At 47.5% G+C, this 27,364-nt stretch overlaps 1 protein-coding gene across 1 annotated transcript in view; it reads left to right on the top strand.

The window, feature by feature from the left end:
- Window positions 1-26,283, top strand: part of arhgef26 (Rho guanine nucleotide exchange factor 26) — a 76,542-nt gene extending 50,259 nt beyond the window's left edge. Inside the window, exons 9-15 of the mRNA XM_033031802.1 lie at window positions 29-103; window positions 1,216-1,305; window positions 5,914-6,068; window positions 14,538-14,747; window positions 21,290-21,360; window positions 22,030-22,134; window positions 24,872-26,283. Coding sequence (XP_032887693.1) covers window positions 29-103; window positions 1,216-1,305; window positions 5,914-6,068; window positions 14,538-14,747; window positions 21,290-21,360; window positions 22,030-22,134; window positions 24,872-25,014 — 849 coding nt within the window. The 3' untranslated portion in view covers window positions 25,015-26,283. The remainder of the gene's footprint in view (window positions 1-28; window positions 104-1,215; window positions 1,306-5,913; window positions 6,069-14,537; window positions 14,748-21,289; window positions 21,361-22,029; window positions 22,135-24,871) is intronic.
- The last annotated feature ends 1,081 nt before the right edge of the window (window positions 26,284-27,364 follow it).

The following is a 27,364-nucleotide window of genomic DNA, read 5'->3' as shown; positions in this document are numbered from 1 at the left end:
GTTTCATACCTTGATCTTTTCTTCTCAGACTATTTGCCAGAAAACTCCCAAGGACGCGCCCGAGTGTGACTGTGCAAAGAAAGCATTGCAGTCAGTTAGTAAGGTGAGGGTGATGAATCAGTGGAATTCATTGTTACAGTCGGCTGTGGAGGCTACGTCAGTGGGTTTTTTTAAGGTTGAGTTTGACAGATATTTAAATAGTGATGATGTCTAAGGTTACGGGGGGAAGGCAGGAGAATGGGGTTGAGAGGGAAAGATAGATCTGCCAAGATTGAATGGTGGAGTAGATGCGATGGGCTGAATGACCTAATTCAGCGTGTTCTCTGTAAAGGGCTGTATATTTACTACTAAAACTAAAATGATGTTGCTGCACTCTCTGTTGACTATATAGAACTAGTTTGAATGGAGAATAGAGGGTCGGCGTGGACTTGGTGGACAAAGAGCCTGTTTCCATGCTGTATCTCTAAACTAAACTAAACTAAATTAAATTACATCACCAGGACAGAGTGATGGAAGGGCCTGTTTCTATGCTGTGTCTTTGAACTAAAATAAAATTTGCTTTCCTCTTACGCAGCGCATCTGGTAGTGTTGCTTCCTCACAGCACCAGAGACCCCGCCCGGTTCACGGGTGTCACTGTGTGGAGTTTGTGGAGCGATTTCAAGAGTATCGAGTAGTGTAAATAGAACATGGCGTGCATGCTTTTCATAACATTGTGATGATGTCATTGCTCTTAAATACCTTTGTATGGAAAGGAAGTTTAGTGTCATCTTTCACACAGCGGTTCCTAAATTAACCTGCAATGTGGTGGGACAGGTGCAGCAACATTCAGTGGGGTGTGCCACTGTAATCTGGCTGGGACACGGAAGGTGGATGAACCCGCGTGAAAAACAACAAATGCTGGAAATACTCAGCAGGTCAGGCAGCATTTGTACAGAGAGGGAGTGAGAAAGGTAGAGAGAGAGAGAGAGAGAGAGAGAGAGAAAAGTAGAGAGAGAGAGAAAGGGAGAGAGAGAGTAAGGGAGAGAGAAAGTGAAAGATTATTGGAGGAAAGCAGGAGAATGGGATTGAGAGGGAAATAGATCAGCCATGATTGAATGGTGGGGTAGACTCGATGGGCCGAATGGCGTAATTCTGCTCCTATGCTTATGAACATGAACTTCAGCATTAAAGTTGTACCAGCACAAAGTAACCTTGTGCCCTCTGCTCCCTGTTAGCTGGTACGTCAGTGCAATGAAGGGGCTCGGCGGATGGAAAGGACAGAGATGATGTACACCATCAACACTCAGCTGGAGTTCAGAATAAAGGTACCTGCCTTACATTGTCCCTGAGTGAAGTTGCTGGAGCAGCAATGGTTCATTCCATTATGGAGACACGAGGAACTGCAGATGCAGTTTACAAAAGAAGACACAAAGTGCTGGTGTAACTCAGTGAGTCAGGCAGCTTTCTGGAGAACATGGATGGGTGATGTTTTGGGTTGGGACATTTGATCAGACTGATTACAGTGGGGGGGGGAGGGGGGGGGGAGAAAGCTGGAAGAGAGGAGTAAAGCAGGATAAAGTCTGGTGAGTGATAGGTGGATACAGATGTGAGGGGTTGATTGGCAGATGGGTGGACAAAGGCCAGAGATGAATTGTCACCTAAAATAGATTAAAAATGCTGGAGTAACTCAGCTGGTCAGGCAGTATCTCTGGAGAAAAGGAAGAGAGGTCTGAAGAAGGGTTCCGACCAAAATGTCATTACTCATCTACTCCTAGACATGGGAGTAGAATTAGACACTCGGCCCATTGAGTCTATTCCACCATTCAATCATGGCTGATCTATCTGTCCCTCTAACCCCATTCACCTGTAATCTTTGACGTCCTTCCTAATCAAGAACCGGCCAATCTCCACTTTAAAAATATCCACTGCCGTCTTTGACTATGAATTCCATAGATTCACCATCCTTTGACCAAAGAAATTCCACCTCATCTCCTTTCTAAAGGCACGTCCTTTTATTCTGAGGTTGTGCCCTCTGGTCCAAGACGCTCCCCCTAGTGGAAACATCCACCCTCTACAGGCCTTTCACTATCCGGTAAGTTTCAATGAAACTCCCCCCTCATTCTTCTAATGGAAGTTCGCACTATATTCTATCTCACAGGCAAGCGTGCCCACATCTGAGCTGCACTGACTCACACAGCACGCAGTCTCTTAATTGATGATTAATCTTCGTCTTCATTCCCACTGCTGCGTTGTCCTTCTAATCCTGGCTCTCTCAGCAGCCTCCCACTTTGCAACAGCTTGCCGAAGTTTTGTGAATGTTGCAAACTCCACCAATGCCAGATTGCTATTACTGAAGCCAGTACTCACAAACTGGCTCGTGTGAGAAAATATGATTCATTATTTGGAGAGGGTGCGGAGGAGGTTTACCAGAATGCTGCCTGGATTAGGAGACATCGGCCATAGGGACAGGACGGACGGATTGTTTTCTCTTGCACGCCAGAGGTTGCAGATAGAGCTGAGAGAAGTATGTGAAATGATGAGAGAGATAGACGGTGCAGACAGTCAGATCCCTTTTCCAAGGGTAAAATATCAAAGATTGAAGGGCATAGCTTTAACATGAGAGGGGCAAAGTTGAAAGGAGTTGTGCGGGGCAGCTTCTTTTTACACAGAAGGTGGTGAGTGCCTGGAATACACTGCCAGGCTTAAGGGTTGAGGCAGGTACAATATGATGTTTATGCCCCTGTCTCACTTAGGAAACCTGAACGGAAACCTCTGGAGACTTTGCGCCCCACCCAAGGTTTCCGTGCGGTTCCCGGAGGTTGCAGGTGGTTGCCGGAGGTTGCAGATAGTGGAAGCAGGTAGGGAGACTGACAAAAACCTCCGGGAACCGCACGGAAACCTTGGGTGGGACGCAAAGTCTCCAGAGGTTTGCGTTCAGGTTTCCTAAGTGGCACACGGGCATTAAGAGGCTTTCAGATAGGCAGGTGGATATTGCAGGGAATGGAGGGATCTGTACCAAATGCAGGCAGAAGAGATTAGTTTAACGGCATCATGTTCGGCATGGCAATTGTGGGCCGAAAGACCTGTTCTTATGCTGTACTCTTAAGTTTAGAGATACAGTATGGAAACAGGCTCTTCGGCCCACCAAGACCACACAGACCTGTACACTAGTTCTGTGACATCACACTTTCACATCCTACACACTATGGGGCAATTTGCAGAGGCCAATTGACCTACAAACCTTCACGTCTTTAGAATGTGGGAGGAAACCAGAGAACCCGAAGAAAACCCACGTGATCACAGGGAGAACGTACAAACCCTGCACAGGTACCATTGTGTGCCGCCTTTCTGCCAATCTTTTTTTTTTTTTAAACCATTAATGATTTAAGGAGGAAGGAAAATAAACGAGGTCAATGAGCTCGGATCCTTCTAGGCCACGTTGACAGAGTACAGACTGCCATTGATCTTCTTGGTGCTACAATGGGGCCCTTCTCTGGACCTCGAGATGTCAGGGGGTCAGAAGCTCGCTGTGCATCCACACTGTTGCTTTCTGGCAGTCCAGAAAAGGAAAAGAGCGCTGAGTTCAAGTTGCATGCTGGTGTAAACAGCTCCCATTGAAATGGCTGCATTCTTGCCATCGTATCAAAGAGTGATTGAAGACTCCCATTCAAAGAGTGCCTCGTTACCCACTATTACTTCATGTGATGAGCCCCGACTTAAAAGGTGGAGCCAAAGGTTTTGCAGAAGGAGAATTTATCCTGGAAGTGTCATTTTTCTGCAGCTTTAAGTTCTATGTCGAAAATGATGACAACACAAGTGACTACAGATGCTGAAATTTAGTTTAGTTTAGAAATATAACGCCAGAACAGGCCCTTCGGCACAATGAGTCTGCGCCGACCAGCGATCACCCCGTATACTAGCACTATCAAACACACACCAGGGACAATTCAGAATTTTACTAGAGCCAATTAGCATATAAATCACAACTATGGCTGGGCTGCCGTGCTGCCCTAATCTTGAGCAAAAACACAAAATGCTGGAGGAACTCAGTGGGTTAAGCACTGTGTAGCTGTGGAGGGAAATGGCCGCCAATGGTCATCAATGAGTGACGTTTTGGGTCGAGACCATACTTCAGTCTAAGGAAAGGCCCAAACTGTAAAGGCCGTCTGTCAACTTCCCTCCTCAGATGCTCCTGACCCTCTGAACCTGTCATAGAGTCATACAGTATGGAAACAGACCCTGCGGCCCAACCCATCAACGACGACCAAGAGGCCCCATCTAAACTAGTCCAATTTGCCCATGTTTGGCCAATATCCTTCTGTAGTCTTCTGGCTTGGAAGTAATGGGTGTTAGATGATGCGCATGGAGTTGATGGGCCAAATGGCCTGTTTCTCTGCTGTATCTCTCTATGACTCCATATACAGGTCCACCACCGATTTTCTGGCACCCTTGGTTCTAGAGCTTTGCCATATTGTCCGTTTTGCCAGATCGGCAGAGGTGAAGGCCTAGATACCGGCCTGCAAAATCGGCCTCGGAAGTCAGCTATAGGAATGGATCCGCCGGCTCTGGTTGGGCCAGAGTTCCATAGTTCCAGCCGCAAGGTGCAAATTCGACCCGCCGATCGGCGTGGAAGTCCCTATGAGGTAAAGATCGGCCACCTCACCCACCTTAGACGCCACATTTTCAGGGGGACCTCTTTGCTCCTATACTCCTCTTGTTATGAAGGCCAACATGTAATTCGCTTTCTTCACTGCCTGCTGTCCCTGTCTCCTTACCTTCTGTGACTGATGAACAAGGATCCCGTTGTACTTGCCTATTTCCCAACTTGACACCATTTAGGTAATAATATGCCTTCCTGTTTTTGCCACCAAAGTGGATAACCTCACATTTATCCACATTAAACTGCATCTGCCATGCATCCGCCCACTCACCCAAGCTGCCCAAGTCACCCTGCATCCTCATAGCATTCTCCTCACAGTTCTCCTCACAGGCGGTGCAGGCTCGAAGGGCCGAATGGCCTACTCCTGCACCTAATTTCTATGTTTCACACTGCCACCTAGCTTTGTGTCATCTGCAAATTTGCTAATGTTACTTTTAATCCCTTCATCCAATTCATTAATATATATTGTAAATAGTTGCAGTCCCAGCACCGAGCCTTGCGGTACCCCACTAGTCACTGCCTGTCATTCTGAAAGGGACCCGTTAATTCTTACCCTTTGTTTTCTGTCTGCCAACCAATTTTCTATCCATGTCAGCACCCTACACCCAATACCATGTGCTCTAATTTTGCCCACTAATCTCCTATGTTGGACCTTATCAAATGCTTTTGTAAAGTCCAGGTACACTACATCCACTGGCTCTCCCTTGTCCATTATCCTGGTTACATCCTCAAAAAATTCCAGAAGATTAGTCAAGCATGATTTCCCCTTCATAAATCCATGCTGACTTGCATAGATCCTGCTACTGCTCTCGAGATGTGCCACAATTTCATCATATATTATTGACTCCAGCATCTTCCCCACCACCGATGTCAGGCTAACGTCTATAATTCCCTGTTTTCTTTCTTCCGCCCTTCTTAAAGAGTGGGATAACATTAGTTACCCTACAGGAACTGATCGCGAATCTATAGAACATTGGAAAATGTCCCTTGAATGTTGGGATAGTACCTGCATCAACTACCTCCTCCGGCAGCTCATTCCATACACCCACCACCCTCTGTCTGAAAAGGTTAGCCCTCAGGTTCCTATTTAATCATTCCCCACTCATTTAAACCTATGTCCTCTGGTATCTCAATTCTCCTGCTCTGGGCAAGAGTGCGTGTTTACTACAGATCTATTCCTCTCATGATTTTGTGCACTTCTATAAGGTCATACGTTTCCATAAGATACATTTTTATCCTTTGCCTCCTGATGCCTGACCTTTTCTCTCCCCAGCCCTTTCCCCTGGTCTCCTCTTCGCGCTGGCTGTCCAAGAGGGGTGAGCTGATCGGCTTTGTCGAGGACACGGGGATTTTTTCCAAGCGGACATCCCGGCAGCAAGTCTACTTCTTCCTGTTCAACGATGTCCTCATTGTGACAAAGAAGAAAAGGTGAGTCCCACCTCTCTCCCTTTCTCACACGTTCATGAGAGGAATAGATCAGGTGGACGCACAGAGTATCTTGCTCAGAGTAGTGGAATCGAGAACCAAAGGACATAGTTTTAAGGTGAGGTGGGGGACATTTATTAGGAACCTGAGGGGTAATGTTTTCACACTCAGGGTGGGAGGTGTATGGAACGAGCTGCCGGAGGGGGTAATTGAGGCAGGTATTATCGCAATGTTTAAGAAGCATTTAGATGGGTGCATGGATAGGATAGGCTTAGTGGGATATGGGCCAAACACAAGTAAGTGGGACTAGTGTAGATTGGGCATGGACAAGTTGGGCCAAAGGGACTGTTTCCATACTGTACGACTCTATGACTCCGGAGATGCTGCCTGTGTTACTCCAGCATTTTGTGTCCTTTTCTGTAAACCAGCATCTGCAGTTCCTTGTTACATCAATCTGGTAAACGTCCTCTGCACCTTCCCCCAAGCCTCTACGTCCTTCCTGTAATGCGGCGACCATAACTGAACACGATATTCCAAAGCGGCCTGGCCAAAGTCCCATAGAGCTGGAAAAACGACTTCCTAGCTCCTGTACGCAAAGCCCCGATCAATGAAGGCAAGCACGCCATAGGCCCTCTTTACAACTCAAATCATGTGAAGAGGAGTGACATGGTGGCACAGCAGTAGAGTTGCTGCCTTACAGCACAAGAGACCCAGGTTCCATCCTGACTATAGTGCTATCTGTATGGAGTTTGTACGTTCTTCCCATGACCTGCGTGGGTTTTCTCTGGGAGCTCCGGTTTCCTCCCACGCTTCGAAGACTTACGGGTTTGTAGGTTAATTGTCCGGTAAAAATTGTAAATTGTCCCAAGTGTGTAGGATAATCTTAGTGTATGGGGTGATCGCCAGTCAGCACGGATTTGGTTCCATGCTGTATCTCTAAAGTAAAGACTAAAGAGGTGGGTAGAAAATGCAGGGAGTGTGTAAGTGTTTCTGACTTGTTAAGCCCCTAATAGCCAAGCTGATGGAGGGGAATTCTGCTCTGCTGCCTGGACTGTTTACAGTGGTTGCGGCTGCAGTAAATGACCAGCATTGATCAGAACCAGATGGTTTCCAGGACTCTGACAGCAGCCTGATGTTTGTGCTCTTGTTTGTTGCTCTTAATTACAGACTAGTGGTGCCTAAAACTGTAACAAATACTCTTGCACAGTACGTGGGAGACAGACGTACTCTTCCACACAGAGCAGTGGGAATGTTTTAAAGGCAGAGGTAGATGGATTTTCAATGAGCATGGAAGTGAAGGGTGAAGCATATGATTTCCTCCCACATCCCGAAGACGTGCGGTGTGGTAGGTTTATTAGCCGCTGTGATTTACCCCAAATGTGTCAGTGAGTGGCGGGGTGGCGCAGCGGGTGGAGCCGCTGCCTCACGGCGCCAGAGAACCGGGTTTGATCCTGACCTCAGGTTCTGCCATCCACAGTAAGTAATGCTGCTCTTGGATTAGAGGTTTAAAAGAGTGAAGCGATTGTAATGCGTGATTGCAGATCCACTTCTGGGACCAGCACGCCAGAGTCGCCTGGCATGGGCGCCATCTTGGGTGAGCCCTTCAGCACCACGAGTCGTTGGGGAGCACTCCGTTGACTTAATGATCACCCGCACACTGGTTCTATCCCACACACGGCAGACAATCCACAGGGGGCCAATTTACCGACAAACCTGTACATCTCTGGGATGCGGAGGAAACCGGAGCACCCGTGGAAAACCCACGTGATCACAGGGAGAACGTACAAACTCCGTACAGACAGCACCCGTAGTTTGGTCTAGTTTACAGGTACAGAATGGAAACAGTTCCTTCAGCCCACTGAGTCCGCGCCGACCAGCGATCTCCCGTACACTAGTTCTATCCTGTACACTAGGGACACTTTACAGAAGCCAATTGACCCGCACATTTCTGGGGTTGGAGAGGAAATCTGAGCACCCGGTGAAAATCTACGAGGTCACTGGGAGAACGTGCAAACTCCATACAAATAGCATCCTCTGCTGCTGCGTCGCTGTACCTCCGATAAATCCACACTCACAACATATTTCAGTGGAAGGTTCACAATATACGGCTGAATATCAATGTCCAAAATGAAAATGTAAAATTCTCTGATTGGGGACGTTAATACTCCCAGCAAGTCAAGTCAACAACAGCCCCAGTCCTTGGCTGGGACTCTGTTGACTCACACTCTTAGCTCTGAGCCAGACAGTTATGAGTTCAAGACCCTGTCCAGAGCTTAGAATTATTCAGTGCTAAGGGAATACTTCACAGTTCGAAGGACTGCTTTTCTAATATAACAAGTTAAACTGAAATCCTGACATGGGTATAAAGAGCAGTGAGTTCTATTGCCTCACTTACTCCCTACATTACTGAAGTAGAAAGTAGAAACAAGGAACTGCAGATGCTGGTGTACACAAAAAGACACAAAGTGCTGGAGTAACTCAGTGGGCCAAGAGTGTTTTATTGTCATATGTCCTGAAATGGAATAATGAAATTCCTACTTGCAGTAGCACAACATATATATAAACACAATACGCAGTAAGAACCATAATAAACACAAAAAAAGTTTAGTATATTTTAAAAAAACAGATAAATAAATAGACAATAGTAGTGCAAAGTCAAAAATAATGTCCCCAAGTCTATGTAGTTCGGAGCTTATTTGGAGGTTGTAGTGTTTAATAGCCTGATGGCTATAGGGAAGAAGCTGCTCCTGAACCTGGACGTTACAGTTTTCACGCTCCTGTACCTTCTTCCAAATGGCAGGAGTGAAATGAGAGTGTGGCCAGGGTGGTGTGGGTCTCTCACGATGCTGGCTGCCTTTTTGAGGCAGCCACTCCTGTAGATCCCTTCGATGGTGGGGAGGTCAGTGCAGTGTCCACCACTTTTTTTGCAATCTTCTTCGTTCCGAGTTGCCAAACCAGGCTACGATGCTACCAGTCAATATGCTCAGGCAGCATCTTTGGAAGGGAACATGGATAGGTGACGTATCGGGTCGGGACCCTTCTTCAGAGATGCTGCCTGACACGCTGAGTTACTCCAGAACTTTGTGTCCTTTTCTATTACTAACATATACACATGCATTAACTCAATGGGTCAAGCAGCATCTCTGGAAAACATGGACAGGTGACGTTTCATGTCAGGACCCTCCATCAGACTGATTGTAGTGGGGGGGGGGGGGGGGGGGGGGAGGGAGGCTGGAGGAGAGGTAGAGGCAGGATCAAGTCAGGCAAGTGATAGGTGGGTATTGTTGAGGGGGATTGATTGACAGATGGGTAGACAGAGGCAAAAGATGGAAAGGAGACAAGAGGGTGTGAGATAAGGAGAGAAGAGGTGTGAAATGTGAGGCCAGTGGAAGGTTGTAGTTGGAAGGGGAAGGGGAAAAGGGGTACTGGGAGAATGGGAAATATGGGTGCACGTCCAGGTGGGGCCCAGGGAAGAGAGGGGGGGAGAACAAAGAGGGAGTCTGAAGAAGGGTTTCGGCCCGAAACGTCGCCTATTTCCTTCGCTCCATAGATGCTGCTGCACCCGCTGAGTTTCCCCAGCAATTTTGTGTACCTTCGATATTCCAGCATCTGCAGTTCCCTTTTGAACAGGGAGGGTGGTTGTTAGTTTGTTACTAAAATAGATGTTTATACATTCAAACCGATGCACCATAGAAAGCATATGTTTGGTTGGGAAAGCTCTAATACCAAAAGAAATTGCAGAGAGCTGTGGATGTAACCCAGACCATCACACAGACCAGACTCCCACCCACTGACTTGTCTACACTTCACGCTGTCTTGGAAAAGACTTGTCATTTTGCCACCCCGGTCATTCCTCCTTCTTCCTGCTCCCATCTGGCAGAGGATACTGAATCTTGAAAGCGCGCACCACCAGACTTGGGAACAGCTTCTTCCCCACTGTTATCAGACTTCTGAACGGTTCTTCCATGAGCTAGCGTCCAGTCCCGATTCTCCTACCTACCTCATTACACTGGAATTTTCCCTGGAATTGATAAGGGCGGCACGGTGGCGCAGCAGTAGAGTTGCTGCCTTACAGCACCAGAGACACGGGTTCAATCCTGACTGTGGGTGCTGTCTGTGTGGAGTTTGTACATTCTCCCTGTGACCGCGTGGGTTTTCTCCGGGTGCTCCAGTTCCCCCCGCACTGCTGTGCCATCCCATGGTCATCTATCCGTGTTCTCCAGATTTGCAGCCTGACCACTGAGTTACTGCAGCATTGTCTTTTTTTATGTTCTATGTATTCTGAGGCTTTATAGTAGCTCCATTTAGGACATTCCAAGTTCTTTACAATGAACATGATACTTTTAAAATGCGGTTGGAAGTATAATGCAGAGAATTGGGGATGAAGCCCAGACCATCGCACGGAAAAACCTCCCTTCCATTGATTCCATCTACACTTCACGCTGCCTCGGAAAGTCCACCAGCATAATCAAAGACCAGTCTCACCCCCATCCTCCCCTCTGCCATCAGGCAAGATGTATAGAAGTACATGCCTCCAGATTCAGGGACAGTTTCTTCCCAGCTGTTATCAGGCAACTGAACCATCTTATCAACATGTACAGAGCGCTCCTGAGCAACTATCTACCTCATTGGAGACCCTCGGACTATCTTTAATCAGTCTTTACTGGACTACTTTGCACTAAACGTTATTCCCTTCATCATGGATCTGTACACTGCGGACGGCTTGACCATAATCATGTATAGTCTTTCCGCTGACTGGAAAACACGCGACAACAAGCTTTTCACTGCACCTTAGTATGCGTGACAATAAACTAAACTAAAGTATAATGCGGGGCTGTACATTGGCAGCAGTTATTCTGGACGTAGAAAGATGCCATATCCTCTCATGCAGAGCAGAGCAGAGCAGAGCAGAGCAACATCCAAGGCACATTGATGGTGCAATGGCAATGGAATGAAGAGGTCACCGAGACAATCAGAAGAATTTAACAGCAGGGAAAAGACACTAGGGATAGCACTGAATTAAGTCGAAAACAAGGCTGTGTTTTGTTAAACTGGAAAACCACACTAAACAATTCCAGAGCAAGGGTGATGAAAGATTGTGTAGATTTTTTTTTTTTTGGTTGCTTATTAAAACAACACTGCGGCATTTAATGGTTTCCAGCTACACTTTAAAAGCCATATACACTCCGCAATAGAGAACCAAAGAATTGCAGATGCTGATCAGAAGAAGGGTCCCAACTTGAAATGTCACCTATCCATGTTCACCAGTGATGCTGCCTGACCCGCTGAGTTTTGCTTTTGGATTAGGAATACAGCATGGAAATGGGCCCTTCGGCCCACCAAGCCGGCCATCGGTCACCCATTCACACTAGTTCTATGTCATCCACTCCCTGCACACCAGGGCTAATTTACAGAGGGCCAATTAACCTACAAACCTGCGCATCTTTGGGATGTGGGAGGAAACTAGAGCACCCGGAAGAAACCCATGCAGTCACAGGGAGAACGTGCAAACTCTACATAGTCAGCAGCCAAGGTCAGGATTGAACCAGGGTCTCGTGCTGTTCTGTGAGGCAGTGGCTCTACCAGGGGCGCACTGTGCTGCCCTTACTCCAGCACTTTGTTGAAACTTAGTTGAAACTTCTCGATAGTTTGTTACGGGGTGTGGAACAGGGTGAGTGCGTTTCTGGTGCAGCAACTCAGGCAGGGGTGTGGAGAGAACGTAGTGGGATTAGTGGCCACACGGTGGCGCAACGGTGGAGTTGCTGCCTTACAGCGCCAGAGACCCGGGTTCGATCCTGACCACGGGTGCTGCCTGTCCGGAGTTTGTACGTTCTCCCTGTGAGCGCGTGGGTTTTCTCCGGGTGCTCCGGTTTCCACGCACACTCCAAAAGACACACAGGTTTGTAGGTTAATTGGCTTTGGTAAAATTGTAGATTGTCCCTAGTGTATAGGATAGTGCTAGTTTACGGGGTGATTGCTGGTTGGCGCGGATTCAATGGGCCGAAGAGCCTGTTTCCACGCTGTATCGCTGAACGACTGTAAAAGTAAAGGATTTGCCCAGATTTCACATCTTCCTCTTGTGAGCTTTCCAAGATCTAGAAGAGATTTAATGAAACGATAAGCTCATGTCCGCTTATATCCGGTGACCTTAGACAAGAAGCCACAGTGCCACAATGGTTAAACATAAAGAAAGCAGCTTTTCTCAAACAAGATATGTTCTATTACAAGAGTTTCCCAATCTGTTGCTTGTGGAGTATGTTGAATGTGAGACTTCTGTTACAACAGTATCATTGTCCATACTCCTACTAAAGAAAAGCTAACTTTCCCAGTACTAAACCAAGGGACCACCGCAAGGATAGTCTTTTGGGTAACTCGTTAGCCCTGGTTTCGTCTTGTTAAATATTGAGGTGCACAGCTACATAGGAGCAACATTTGTGCACCTTAAGTATCAGAGGCCAGTGATGTGGAAGCACACATGGCTGTAGTAGTGAGCCAAGATCAGCTGCACGAGATGTCGATATGAAAACAAAATGCTGGAGTGACTCAACGGGGCGGGCAGCATCTCTGGATAGAAGGAATGGGTGACATTTCGGGTCCAGATTGTTCTTCAGACTGAGCCAAGGAAGAGGGAGACATGGAGATATGGAAGGGTAAGGTGTGAAAACGAGAGATCAAAGGGGACAATGTTCCAGTCCTCACAAGGTGGGATGACACTCCTGTTCCTTGGAGGCATCCTCTTCACCAACTGCAGGTCCCGATGCCACTGAAAGGATTCCTGAGAAACAAGTTAGTTGAGTTTGCAGTTATGTGAGGAATTACTGCAAAGGTCAATACTGTTTATCAATGGGCAATTGTTTCTTTACTTGAGCAATAAACAACTCAGTGGGTCAGGCAGCATCTGTGGAGGGAATGGATCAACAACGTTTCAGGTCAGGACATTTCTTCAAACTGAAGAACTGTTTTTGCTCAGTTTTCCAGCTTTTGTAGTCTCTTGTGTCTCTTATTTTTTTATGACAAATTTTATTATTGTATCTCCAAAACTAAAACCAAATTAGTTGAAGGATTAGCCAAGATGTTTAGTTTAGTTTTGTTATATTCGCCGAGGTACAGCGAAGAGCTATTTTGTTGTGTGCTATCCAGTCAGCAAAAAGCCTATACATGTTACAATTCAGCCGTCCTCAGTTTACAGATGCAAGATAATCGCTGACCCGCTGAGTTACTCCAGCACTTTGTCCTTTTGTGTAAACAAGCATCTGCAGTTCCTTGTTTCTACAACTTGTATTGCCCCTCCTTAAGTCCATCTATGAAATTAGTAGATGCATTGATGGGTAGTTGCAGAGGCAATGTCCACCTACAGTGGAAACAGACCCTTCGGCTCACCGGGTCCATACTGACCTATGATCGTCCGTACACTGGTTCTATCCTACACACTAGGAGAAAACCCAAGCGGTCACAGGGAGAACGTACAAAGTCCGAATAGACAGCACCTGAGGTCAGGGTTGAACTTGGGTCTCTGGGACTCTATCAAAATCCTGACTTAGGGTGCTGTCTGTGTGGAGTTTACATGTTCTCCCTGTGACCACGTGGGCTTTCTCCGGTTGCTCCGGTTTTCTCCCACGTCCCAAAGACGTGCAGGTTTGTAGATGAATTGGACTTTGTAAATTGCCCCCATAGTGTGTAGGGAGTAGATGAGAATGTGGGATAACCTGGAACTAGTGTGAACGAGTGATCGATGGTCGGCGTGGACTCAGTGAGCTGAAAGGCCTGTTTCTTGTTGTATCTCTAAACAAAAACAAAATGTCATTTCAGTTTGAATGGCCTCTGGCTATAGGCCTGATCTCTTGCCAACTGGCTGGATGGCTCTTCAGCCCATTAAGACTGATTTAAGAGTTCGGAAGCATAAACAGATGGGCTTTGATTGAAAGCAGCTTGCGATGGTGAGGGGGTGTTAGAGGATCTTGAGCTATGACATGTTCTGCATTTCTCAGGGATGTTGCTGCAGTGACTCAGGGCACCAGGGGTGGAGAGCAGATGTAATGGTGTCAAGAAAGTTTTCAAGATACTGCATGGAAACAGGCCCTTTGGCCCACTGAGTCCATGCGGATTAGTAATCACCCGTACACGCATTCTATCCTATACAATTTACAGAAGCTAATTAAGCATTTACTCGATCTATTCCTCTCATGATTTTCTACACCTCTACGAGATCACCCCTCATCTACCTGCGCTCCAAGGAATAAGAGTCCCAGCCTGCCCAAACTCTCCCTGCAGGAACCTCAGGCCCTCGAGTCCTGGCAACATCCTTGCATTATTCTCTGAAACTTTTCCAGCTTGACGACATCCTTCCTGTAACACGGGGACCATGGCTGAACATACTACTCTTAAGTGTGGCCACATCAATGTCTTGTACAACTGTGACATGACCTCCCAGTTTCAGTATTCAGACTGATGTTGTTATGCCGTTCCCCACAGCGAGGAGAGTTACAGCGTGACGGACTACGCCATGAGGTGCCAGCTCCAGGCGGAGACCTGCGAGGCCGAGGAGCTGAACCTGTCGCCCATGAAGACGGCGTCAGGCATGTTGTACTCCCGCCAGTGTTCCGCCAACTACCTCTTCCGCCTCACCATGGTCAGCAACCACGCCGGCGAGAAGGTGGAGATGGTCTTCGGAGCCGATTCTCCGTGAGTACTTCACCTTTGTGAATCCTTCCATTATACCAGCTTAGTTTAGTTTATTGTCACGTGTACCAAGGTGCAGTGAAACGCTTGTTGTTGCATGCTTATCCAGTCAGTGGAAAGACAATTCATGATTACAATATACAGATGCAGGATAAATGGAATAATTTTTGATCGGACTTTGTGGACTTTATTTTGCACTAAATGCTATTCAGGTTATTTATTTTATCCTGCATCTGTACACTGTGGATGGCTCAATTGCAATGATGGATTGTTTTTCTGCTGTGGTTAGCACACAACACAAGCTTTTCACTGTACTACGGTACATGTGCCAATAAACTAACCAAAACGTTTGGTCCAATAATGTCCGATTATAGATAATCCGAGGGACTCATTTGAGTTAGATGGGAGGTCAGGACTGCTCTCTAGTTGGTGATAGGATGGTTCAGTTGCCTGATAACAGCTGGGATGAAATTGTCCCTGAATCTGGAGGTGTGCATTTTCACACTTTTGTGCCTCTTGCCTGATGGGAGGGTGGGGGGGGGGGGGGGGGAGAGAGAGAGGGAGTAACCAGGGTGAGACTCATCCTTGATTATGCTGGCAGCCTTGCTGAGGCAGTGAAGTGTAGATGGAGGCAATGGAAGGGGAGGTTGGTTTGTGTGACGATCTGGGCTGCGTCCACAATTCTCAGCAATTACTTGTGGTTTAGGATGGAGCTGTTCCCAATGTAGTCTTTTAATTGACCAGATAGCACATAATCAAAAGTCTTTCACTGTACCTCGGTAAACATGACAATAATAAACTAAACTAAACTGAATTCCCCCCTCCCCCTCCCCCCCCCCAACCCGGCAGAAGATGCCTGTAGCCCCGTAGCAGCCAGCAAATCCCTCCTCTGATCACACAAACACTCGCTGGTTAGATTGCTCGAGCTGTGCTCCTCTCTCCTATCTCCCTGCTACTTTACAGTTCAGCAGTTTCATGTACTCTCGTGGTCTGGCTTGGTTTCAATGGTTGAGGGCGAATAGTCCTAGCGGGCAGTTAAAACTGCTTCCCCTGCACGGACACAGATGTGACCCGCACAGGAATGACCACTGCTTCTAAATGAGGTCATGCAAGGCATCAGCTGCCTCAGAACAGTGGGGCAGCGGTAGAGTTGCTGCCTTACAGCGCTTGCCACCTGGGTTCGATCCTGACTACAGGTGGTGTCTGTACGGAGTTTGCACGTTCGCCCCGTGACCTGCGTGGGTTTTCTCCAGGTGCTCCGGTTTCCGCCCACACTCGAAAGACGTGCAGGTTTGTAGGTCGATTGGCTTTGATAAAATTGTAAATTGTCCCTAGAGTGTAGAATACTGCTAGTGTACAGGGGTCAGCGCAAACTCAGTTGGCCGAAGGGCCTGTTTGTGTGCTGGGTGATTCACTCTAAGGAATCAAGTTTAGTTTAGAGATACAGCGGGACCAGGCCCTTCAGCCCGACGTCCATTCGGACAGACGCCCCTTCTAAGTTAGTCCCATTTGCCCAGGTTTGGCTTGTAGCCCTTTAAATCTTTCCTATCCATGTACCTGTCCTAAGTGCCTTTTAAATGCTGTTATAGTACCTTCCTTTGGCAGCTTGTTCCATGAGTGAAAAGGTTCCCCTTCGGTTTCTTTCAAATCCTTCCCGCCTCAAATTAAACCTCTGTCCACTGGTTCTTGATTCTCGTGCTCTCGGTAAAAGACTGTGCATTCACCTTATCAATTGCTCTCATGATTTCACACACCTCTGTAAGATCACCCCTGAATAGAATCTTAGCCTCTCCAACCTCTCCCTATAGCTCAGGCCATCGAGTTCTGGCAACATCCACCTAAATCTTCTCTGCACTCATTCCAGTTTAATGATATGTCTATATCGGTGTGGTATATGATGGACCCCTTGATGGATTTGTCTACATAAATGAAGCGAGTGATAGTGTTTCAATGGATGTGTCTATATAAATATGGTGTGTGATATGTTTCAATGTGTCTCAGTGGATATATCAATATAAACAGGTTCAGTTTAGTTTTGTTTAGAGATACAATGTGAAAACAGGCTCTTCGGCCCACTGAGTCCGTGCTGACCAGCGATCACCCTGTACACTAGCAGTATCTTAGGGGCAATTTATACCAAAATCAATTAACCTACGAACCTGTATTCCTTTGGAGTGTAAGAGAAAACCTGGAGAAAACCCACATGGTGACAAGGAGAATGTACAATCTCGGCACGGACAAGACCCATAGTCAGGATTGAACATTGGTCTCTGGTTCTGTTAGGAGACAACTCTACCACTGCGCTATTGTGCTGCTGTGTGTGTGTGTGTGTGTGTGTGTGTGTGTGTGTGTGTGTGTGCACAGGCAAGAGAGTCTCAAAGGGTATGCCTACATAAACACGTCTAAGCACATGTGTTCACCTACATCCATCCGTGTGTGTGGGTGATTTGTAGCTGAATACGTTGCGTGTGTGCATGTGCGTATTGTGTAGGCCAGGTCTCGGCGTGTGAGCCAACTGCTCTGCCTTCCCTGTTTATCGCAGACGCAGTCTCCCATAAACTGACTGCAGACTGTCGAGGTTTGACATTCCATTCCTGCTGACAGTGGAATTTTGATCACTGTGTTTGTTTGTGGTGCAGAGAGACAGGACACTGATGTGAAGTATCCAGGCATTTTCTCCTTGCATGTGGAGCTATTATGATGAATCTACACAACTCTTTAATAAGACCACAAGAGTCAGCCTTGTGCGCTTTTAGCCACTTTTGCAACCCTTGATGTGACACAGCAGTTCATAAGCAATGATCGGCTAAAGTGGATGGTGGACTTGCTTTCATTAGACTTTAGTGATACAGCACAGAAACTGGCCCTTCGGCCCACCAAGTCCGCGCTGACCAGTGGTCACTATCCCACACACTAGGGACAATTTTTACTGGAGCCAATTAACCTACAAACCTGTACGCCTTTGGAGTGTGGGAGGAAACCAGAGCACTCGCAGAAAGCCCATGCAGTCACGGGGAGAACGTACAAAGTCCGTACAGACAACACCGTAGTCAGGATTGAACCCAGGTCTCTGGCGCTGTAAGCCAGCAACTCTACCGCTGCACCACTGTGCCGCCAGCATTGATCAGGTCATTGAATATAAAGAGTCAGGAGGTCATGTTGAGCTTTATAAAATGTAAGTTGTTCCGATATTTAGAGTTATGCGTGCAGTTCAGGTCGCCCCATTACAGGAAGGCTGTGCAGGTTTTGGGGAAGGTGCAGAAGTGAATAAAATCCTGGAAAGCATAAATAGGATAGACAGTCAGAATCATTGTCCCGTTGATGAAAATGTCAAACACTAGAGGGCATGGGTTTTAGGCAAGAGGGGCAACATTTAAGGAGATATGTGGTGCAGGTTTGTTACGCAGGCCCAACCCGACACGTCACCTACCTATGTTCTCCCAGGATGCTGCCTGACTTGTTGAGTTCCTCCAGCACGTTGTGTCTTTTTCTGTAAAACAGCATCTGCAGTTCCTTGTGTCAACACAGTAGCAGATATGCATTCAGCAAACTATAGTTCGCCGGAGATAGATACAAAATGCTGGAGTAACTCAGGTGGTCAGGCAGCATGTATGGAGAAGAGGAATAGGTGACGTTTCGAATCAAGACCTCTCTTCAGACTGAGGCAGGGGAGAGGGAAATTAAAGGTATTAAGGGGGAGCAGCAGGAGAGGGTGTTGCAGAAATCCCATCGGAGAGAGGAGGAGAACTTCACAATAGGCACATCTTGAGGAGATTTCGCAGTGGAGCAGACAAAATGTGTAGGAAGAAAATGCAAATGCTATGAAGGTAGACACAAAATGCTGGAGTATCTCAGCGGGTCATGCAGCATCTCTGGAGAGATGGACGCCCACTCTCTGCTCGTCACCAACAGCCCAGCAAATATGTTTTACCTTTTTACCCAAGCATTTGTCCAGTTTCCTTTTAGTTGCCACTTCGGCCCCGCACTTCATTTCCTGACAACTCATGCTGTTTGCTGCATTGCTCCCATTGTCTAGGTTGGACCATCAATAACAGCCCATCCACGGTAATTAGACCTGTTCAAAGGACTGGCCCAGCATGGAGCAGGGAGGGGACAGGAAGGATTAACAGGGGAAACATTGCTCGCTTTATAAGAGTGTTACATACGGTGTGAACTTCAGCGCTGGCAAAGTTAACAGTGCAACAGTGTTTAATTTAGAGATACAACGCGAGAACCAGGCTCTTCGCCCCACCGAGTCCACGCCGACTGGCGATCCCCACACTCTAACACTATCCCACACACACTAGGGACAATTTACAATTTTACCAAGCCAATTAGCCAACAAACCTGTACGTCTTTGGAGTGCGAGTGGAAACCGGAGCACATGGAGAAAATCCACGCAGGTCACATGGAGAACGTACAAACTCTGTATAGATAGCAGCTGTAGTCAGGATCGAGCCTGGGTCCCTGGCACTGCAAGGCAGCAACTCTACCACTGTGTCACCATGCCGCCTGGTATTATTTTTAGAGGTTTGAGGCGATTTAGTATATAGGTCCACCACTGAATTTCCGACAACTGGTGGTCCGGCACTTCCTTTAACGTAGACAAAATTACGAGCGTGCTCTTGACACCCCCCACCCCCCCGGGAAGTCCCCCCCAAAAATGTGCCGCCTATGCTGGGTGAGGCGGCTATGTCGACCTCATTGGAACTTACGCAGCTGACCCGCCGGTATAATTTGAGCCCTGCAGCCAGGGCTCTAGAACTCTGACACAGCCGGGGCCAGCAGATCCATTCACGTATCCGACTTCTGCAGCCTATTTTGCGGGCCGATATGTCGCACCCCCCCCCCCCCGAAGCCATGATTTCTGTTGTACAGCAAAACGGATAATATGACGAGGCTCCAGAACCGGATGCTGATCTCACCGAATATCCAGAACTTGGTTTCACCTGCTGAGTTACTCCAGCACCTTGTGTCTTTTTTGTTGTTGTAAACCAGCATCTGCAGTTCCTTGTCACCATTTTACTGCCCCATTGTGAAATCCCTTCAAGGTATGCCAACACTGAAGTTCTCCTCCTCTCTCCAGCAGAGTTCTGTGAGACCCACTCTCACTGCTCCCCTTCCTTGATTCCTGGCAGCTCCCTCCTCACCTCCCCCTACCAACCCCCACCACAATCAGTCTGCTGAAGGGTCCCGACCTGAAACGTCACCTATCCATGTTCTCCAGAGATGCTGCCTGACCCACTGAGGTATAGAGTTATAGTGTCATACAGCATGGAAACAGGCCCTTTGGCCCAACTTGCCCACACCGACCAACATGGCCCATCTATACTGGTCCCACCTACTTGCATTTGGCCAATTTCCCTTCAAACCTATCATAACCATGTACCTGTCTAAATATTTTTTAAACGTTATGATAATACCAGCTTCAGTTATCTCCTTGGGCAGCTTGCTCCATATGCCTAACACTTTTGTGTAAAAATGTTGCCCCTCAGATTCCTATTAAATCGTTCCCCCTCAACTTAAGCCTATATCCTCAGGTTCTTGATTCCCCTAGTCTGAGTAAAAGACTCTGTCCATTTACCCTATCTATTCCCCTCATGATCTTATACAACTTCATAAAATCACCCCATATCTTCCAGTACTCTAAGGAATAAAGTCCTAGCCTGCCCAACCTCACCCTACAGCTCAGGCCCTCAAGCCCTGGCTATATCCTTGTAAATATTTACCCTGAAGAAGGGTTTCGGCCTGAAACGTTGCCTATTTCCTTTGCTCCATAGATGCTGCTGCATCCACTGAGCTTCTCCAGCATTTTTGTGTACCTTAAATATTTACCCTTTCCTGCTTAACATCTTTCATATAACAGGAAAAGTAGAATAGGCATAGGTTGGGGATGCTCTTTGCATTTTGGCTTTTGCACCACCATGGTCTAGTTTGCTAGAATAAATGATAAGAACTAACTAATAACTAAGACTGATAACTACAAATAAATAATAACTAACTGTTGAGCCTTCCTGAGGTGTTGTGGGCTTAACTCAATGAAACGCCAGTGAAGGCAGGTGCCCACTTGATAACCCCAATGATATACTGGCATCTACTGACTGGCCTAGTTGTTATGTGCTTATTAACATGTAGGTAGCTTACTATTGAATATGGAGTTAGTTATTGCAGAAGTGAGTATAAGCAGTTTAGATACTACTTTGGCTTTGGGCTTGTTTTTCTTGGTTGAGCGCTTATCCTGGTGTTATAGCACGTACTTTGTGTTTTAATAGTAATTTACATTTAGAGTTGCTGTCGTGTTTAATGTCCCAGTCAAGCTGCAGCAAGTAAGGATGTCATTGTTCCAGCTCGTGTCTGGTGCAAATGACAATCAAACACCGTGTTTAAGATCCTTGATTCTTCACCTCTCTCGCGAGTCAACGTAGATTCATTTAACTCTGGGAACTACGAGCCAGTTCCCGGGAAAAGAGCGTGGGCAGCGGATAATGAGAGTCATTGGGGAAGGAATGCAACTTAATTCCTTTTGGCTGCTTCTCTCTCTGCAGGAGTGACCGAGCGCGCTGGTTGACGGCCTTAGGGCAGAACGGTGCTGAGAGACAACACCCAGACAGGACAAGTGAGTGACCGGCCGGCCGGGGCTGGGGCTGGGGCTGGGGGCTGGGGGGAGGGATGGAGGGAGGGGAGTCAGCCGCCCATTGATGCTCACACACTGCCACCAAGTGGGCTCCAGAGAGGACTGCAGCCCTGTGTCAGATGTGTGCCCCGTGTACACATGCACACATACATATAAATACATCGACACACACACACGCACATATAAATACATAGACATATGCACACATATAAATACATAGACATATACACACGCCACACAAATACGTAGACATACATGCACGCACATGCACACACATAAAAATGCAGACACACTAATAAATCCATAGACATACAAACAGACATGCCCACACATACACACGTGTGCACCTGCATATACACACATGTGCACACACACATACACATATAGCTGACTGAAGCTCGGGTGACAGATGCTGATCTCCCTGATAAACCACGTTATGAGCTTCTCCGGAGCTTCAGTAATTAAATCAAGACCTTGCACCGTTCCCCAGGCGATGCTCATTCAATGGTCAGGATAGGTTGAGCGCTGGCACTGGTCCAGACTACCATTTATTAAGGCCGGGCGCGCGTGCATTGTGGTTTAGTGTGCTAAGGAGGTATCTCCTCTCTCTCTCTCTCTCTCTCTCCCCCCCCCCCCCCCTGTTCCTGGCAGCCCTGACCCAGGTGGAGATCACCAGAACGTGCCTGGCCAAACAGCCAGACGAGCTCTCCCTCCAGGTGGCTGATGTGGTTCTCCTTTACCAGAGCGTGGAGGATGGTGAGTGGTTACTTTAGACTCAGTGTCATACAACACGGAAACAGGCCCTTCGGTCCAACCGGCCCATACCATCCACGATGCTCCATCTATGCTAGTCCCACAGGACTGCATTTGGCCCATATCCCTCTAAACCTTCCCTATCCATGTACCTGTCGAAATGCCTTTTAAATACTGTTACAGTCATACAGTGTAGAAATAGACCCTTCGGCCCAACTCGCCCATGTCAACCAAGATGCTCCATCTACGCTAGTCCCACCAACCTGCATTTGGCCTCTCAACCTTTCGTATCCATTTACCTGTCCAAATGTATTTTAAATGATGTTATACTACCCTACCTCAACTACTCCCTCAAGCAGTTTGTTCCATATAGCCACTTCCCTCTGTGTGAAAATGTTTCCCCTCCATGGATGTGGGATGATCTTATGGAGGTGTATAAGATCACGAGGGGATTAGATAGGAGAAATGCACAAAGACTTGTACCCACAGTAGGGGAATCAAGAGCCGGGGGCATAGGGTTAAGGTGAGAAGGGAAAGATTTAATAGGAACCCGAGTCATACAGCACAAGTCCTTTGGCCCAACTCGTCCACGCCGACCAAGATGCCCTCCCCCTCCCCCATCCATACTAGCCCCACTGCCCGTGTTTGGCCCATATTCCTCTACACCTGTCCTATCCATGTACCTGTTCAAGTGTCTTTTGAATGTTGTTATATTGCCTGCTTCAAGAGCCTCTCAAAGTTTGTTTGTTACCAACAGCCATCAATTAATTTTCTGCAGTTGTCGGTTCCTGCTAAATGCAGTTTAAAAAACACTACGACAGTCCAGTGCTCTCAGCTGCTTGATGGTACTGTACTGCAGATTACCTGGACAAGTGGATGTTGCTCCTACTAATAGTGGTGCAGCTGGTAGAGCCGCTACCTCACAGCACCAGAGAACCGGGTTCGATCCTGATCTCGGGTGCTGCACATGTGGAGTTTGCATGTTCACCCTGTAACCACGTTTCCTCCGGGTGTTCCGGTTTCATCCCAAAGACGTGCGGTTTTGTAAATGAATTGGCCCTCTGTAAATTGCCCCCAGTGTTACCACAAGTTATCTGCATGTGTTGCCACTTACAGGGAGGTATGGACTTGGACCACACGGAACATCAATGCTGTTTAGGGTTTTGCCATTAACTGGATACTTTCCCTTACATTCAACCTCACAAAATACAACACTTCCCACTTGCTCAGATTAAACTCCGTCTGCTATTTCTCTGCTCCTATCTTTAGACTTTAGAGATACAATGCGGAAACAGGCCTTTCGGTACAGAGTCCGTACCAGCCGGCGATCATACACTAGCGCTATCCTACACACTAAGGACAATTGACAATTGTTATTACCAATTAAGCCAATTAACCTACAAACCTGTAGAAAACCAACACGTTCCCATGTGTGTGTGTCTCCCTGTGTGTGTGTGTGTCTCCCTGTGTGTGTGTCTCCCTGTGTGTGTGTGTGTCTCCCTGTGTGTGTGTGTGTGTCTCCCTGTGTGTGTGTCTCCCTGTGTGTGTGTCTCCCTGTGTGTGTGTGTGTGTCTCCCTGTGTGTATGTCTCCCTGTGTGTGTGTGTGTCTCCCTGTGTGTGTGTGTGTGTCTCCCTGTGTGTGTGTGTGTGTCTCCCTGTGTGTGTGTGTGTCTTCCTGTGTGTGTGTGTCTCCGTGTGTGTGTGTCTCCCTGTGTCTGTCTCCCTGTGTGTGTGTCTCCCTGTGTGTGTGTCTCCCTGTGTGTGTCTCCCTGTGTGTGTGTGTCTCCCTGTGTGTGTGTGTGTCTCCCTGTGTGTGTGTGTGTCTCCCTGTGTGTGTGTGTGTGTGTCTCCCTGTGTGTGTGTGTGTGTGTGTGTCTCCCTGTGTGTGTGTGTGTCTCCCTGTGTGTGTGTGTCTCCCTGTGTGTGTGTGTGTGTGTCTCCCTGTGTGTGTGTGTGTCTCTCCATGTGTGTGTGTGTGTTTCCCTGTGTGTATGTGTGTGTCTCCCTGTGTGTGTGTGTCTCCCTGTGTGTGTGTGTGTGTGTGTCTCCCTGTGTGTGTGTGTGTGTGTCTTCTTTTGTGTATGTGTCTCCCTGTGCGTCTGTTGTCACATCCTGGCCTTAGACAAGGCTGCCAACTCTCACGCTTTGCGCTTTGAGCGCTTTGAGCGTGAGAGTCACGCATTTCAGCTAATTCTCACGCTGATGACAGAATTCTCACGCTGTCTTCAGTCCCTGCACAGTTTGTCTTTTTGCGCCACATCACAACGATCTGTGCAGTCTGTGGAAGCGTGTCAGTTGGCGGCTGTGAGTGACGTCGCATCTCTTCTCTTCTCTTCTCTTCTTTCTTGGTTGGATGTGCAGCCGCCGACAACATGAAGCAGCCGGTGATAAAACTAACCAGGTGAATCGGTTGTAAAACATGGGAGGACCACAATGAGGCCAAACATCTAGGACAGGGTTCGGCAACCTACAGCACATGGCGCCAAAAAGCATGTTTCCACGCTGAATCTCCAAACTAAACTAAACTAAGCTTTCAAGGAGCTATGGATCTTATAGATTTAAATAGATTATACCTTTAATAATCCTTTTCAGGAAATTACAGTGCCACGACAGCTTCAAGACAAACATAACACCACACATAACTCTGCCTTCTAGTCTTTGACATTTCCACCCTGGGAAAAAGGTTCTGACGGTCTATGTAACATATAATGGGCACTAAAATACATCATCTGGTTGCAGGTTGGTGCGAAGGCGAGCGGCTGCGAGACAGTGAGGTAGGATGGTTTCCGATGGAGTGCGCCAAGGTCATCACCTGTCCAGCTACAATCAGCCAGAACATGCAACGGATGGGCCGGCTGCTGGGACTGGAGACGCACGTCTAGAGCGGGAGAGAGCCGGAGAGAACGGGCCTGGATGAGGAGAGGGTGTCCATTCTGCCGTCAGCTAGGAGCGACGCACCCTTGGTCTTGCGGATCGTTGAGGCGTGCATTGGGGACTAAATCACCTGAAGGAACCCTCAGCGGCCACAGCACAAAAGGGACGAGCTCGGGGCAGGGACAGTGTACATAAACCACAGCGGAGGAAGTCCCTGCTTGAGTTTCTCGCCCAATGTTGCCCTCAAGACCCTGGTGAATCATCTCCGTTACTTCCTTGTGAGGAACTGCAAGGAGTTGGGACGTAAAGTGCTGGAGTAGTTCAGTGGGTCAGGCAGCATCTCTGGTGAACATAGATAGAGGTGGCATTTCGCCTCAGGACCCTTCTTCAGACATTAATTGGGATGGTCGATGAGTGAGCAGGTGGCTGTGCGTTCAGAGGGGGGTGAGATTGACATTGGTGAGGGGAGTGGAAGGTCAAGATTGTTGATGTCACGCCGGCAGTTGGAAATAAAATGGTCCAGAGAGGGTAGAAGGCCGGCAGGGGGTGTCCATGAGGTGGAGGAATGTTAGAGAATGGGAGAAAGAGTCATCACTGGGAGGAGAGGACTCACTACCAGAGCTCAGCTCAAAAGCCCGGCTTGAGTCTCTGTAAATTGCCCTTAGTGTGTGGGGAGTGAATGCGAAAGTGATATAACATGGAACTAGTGCGCATGGACTCGGTGGGCCAAAAGGCCTGTTTCCTGGTGCTGTATCTCTAAACTATAGACTCTAAAGAAAAGCTAACCAAGAGAGGTAATGGAAAGAGATTGCAGGGAGTGGTGGAGACATCGCGGTCTATCAAGGGTCCCGACCCGAAACCTCACCGATACATGTCCTCCAGAGATGCTGTCTGACCCACTGAGTTACTCCAGCACTGTCTTTTTTTGTAAACCGGCACCTCCTGTGTCCACAAGGAGCAGGGTTTGGGTTTGTGGAACGACTTTGTTCTGTGCTGGAGAACACTGTTGAAAGCATGGCAGACCCCCTCAGACAATACGTGAAGTCGCAAATCCAGAACTGAGCAACTTTTATTTAAGTGCAACAACAGATAATTGGGAACATTTTGGAATTTGCTTCATGCAAATAACACGTGTCCTTTAAGTTAAGGTTCTTCTGCTGGATCCTTTATTAAATATACAGAGTCTTGGAACCACTGAGAGGGGTGACCTCTATGAGTCGCTCTGTGGGATTGTTAATGAGATGGTATTGCACTGAATAAAGACCCAGTTTATTATAGAACAGTACCACAAGTGGCAAAGTGGTGTCACAAAAACAACCGTAATTTCCTCTGCACACCAATTTATAGAGGTGCATAAAATCATGAGGGGAATGGATAGTGTAATAGGCACAGTCTTTTACCCAGGGCATTCAAGAACAAGAGGACATAGGGTTAAGATGAGAGGGACAAGATTTATAGCCCTGTCCCACGGTACGAATTTATTCCAAGTGCTCTCCCGAGTTTAAAAAAAATCAAACTCGTGGTAAGCATGGAGAATGAACGTAGCGGGTATGTTGGGGCTCGGGGACGTCTCTTAGCTCGTAACGCTAACGGCAGGTACTCAGGAAGACTCGCTAACGGCAGGTATGCACGGGAAACTCGTGAAGATTTTTCAACATGTTGAAAACTGTCCACGAGAGCCCCGAGTACCGACGAGTGGCCATTACCGTAAATCTCCGAGTTCGAATCAGGGCAAACTCGGGAGAGCTCTTGGAATGAACTCGTACCATGGGACAGGGCTATTAATTGGCAACATTTTTATTCAGAGGTAGTTGAGACAAGTACTATAACAGCATTTAAAAGACACGGACAGGGACATGGGTAGGAAGAGGTTGGAAAACGCAGACAAATGGGATTAGCTTCAATGGGGCATTTTGGTCAACATGGGCGAGTTGAAGGATCTGTTTCCACACCATATTTATCCCACCTACTTTAGTATCATCTGCAAATGTACTAATCATGTCTTCTACATTCTCATCCAAGTTTAAAGATGTGCAAGGAAAGTTTTTTTTTTTAAACAGAGGCGGTGTGTGCCTGGTACACGCTGCCTGGGGTGGTGGTGGTGGAGGCAGATACAAGAGTGGTGCTTCTGAGGCTTGTGGATAGGCACATAGATGTGTGGGGAATGGAGGGATATGGATTATGTGCAGGCAGAAAGATGTGGTCTTGGCATCATATTGGGCATGGACATTATGGCCCGATGGGCCTGTTCCTGTGTTGTACTTTTCTAAAGATAGACACAAAATGCTGGAGTAACTCAGCGGGTCAGACAGCATCTCTGGAGAGAAGGGATAGATGATGTTACAGGTCTGGACCCTT

Source organism: Amblyraja radiata, chromosome 13 (genome assembly GCF_010909765.2).
Source record: "Amblyraja radiata isolate CabotCenter1 chromosome 13, sAmbRad1.1.pri, whole genome shotgun sequence".
Taxonomy (NCBI): domain Eukaryota; kingdom Metazoa; phylum Chordata; class Chondrichthyes; order Rajiformes; family Rajidae; genus Amblyraja; species Amblyraja radiata.
This window is presented reverse-complemented; position numbering and strand designations above follow the sequence as displayed.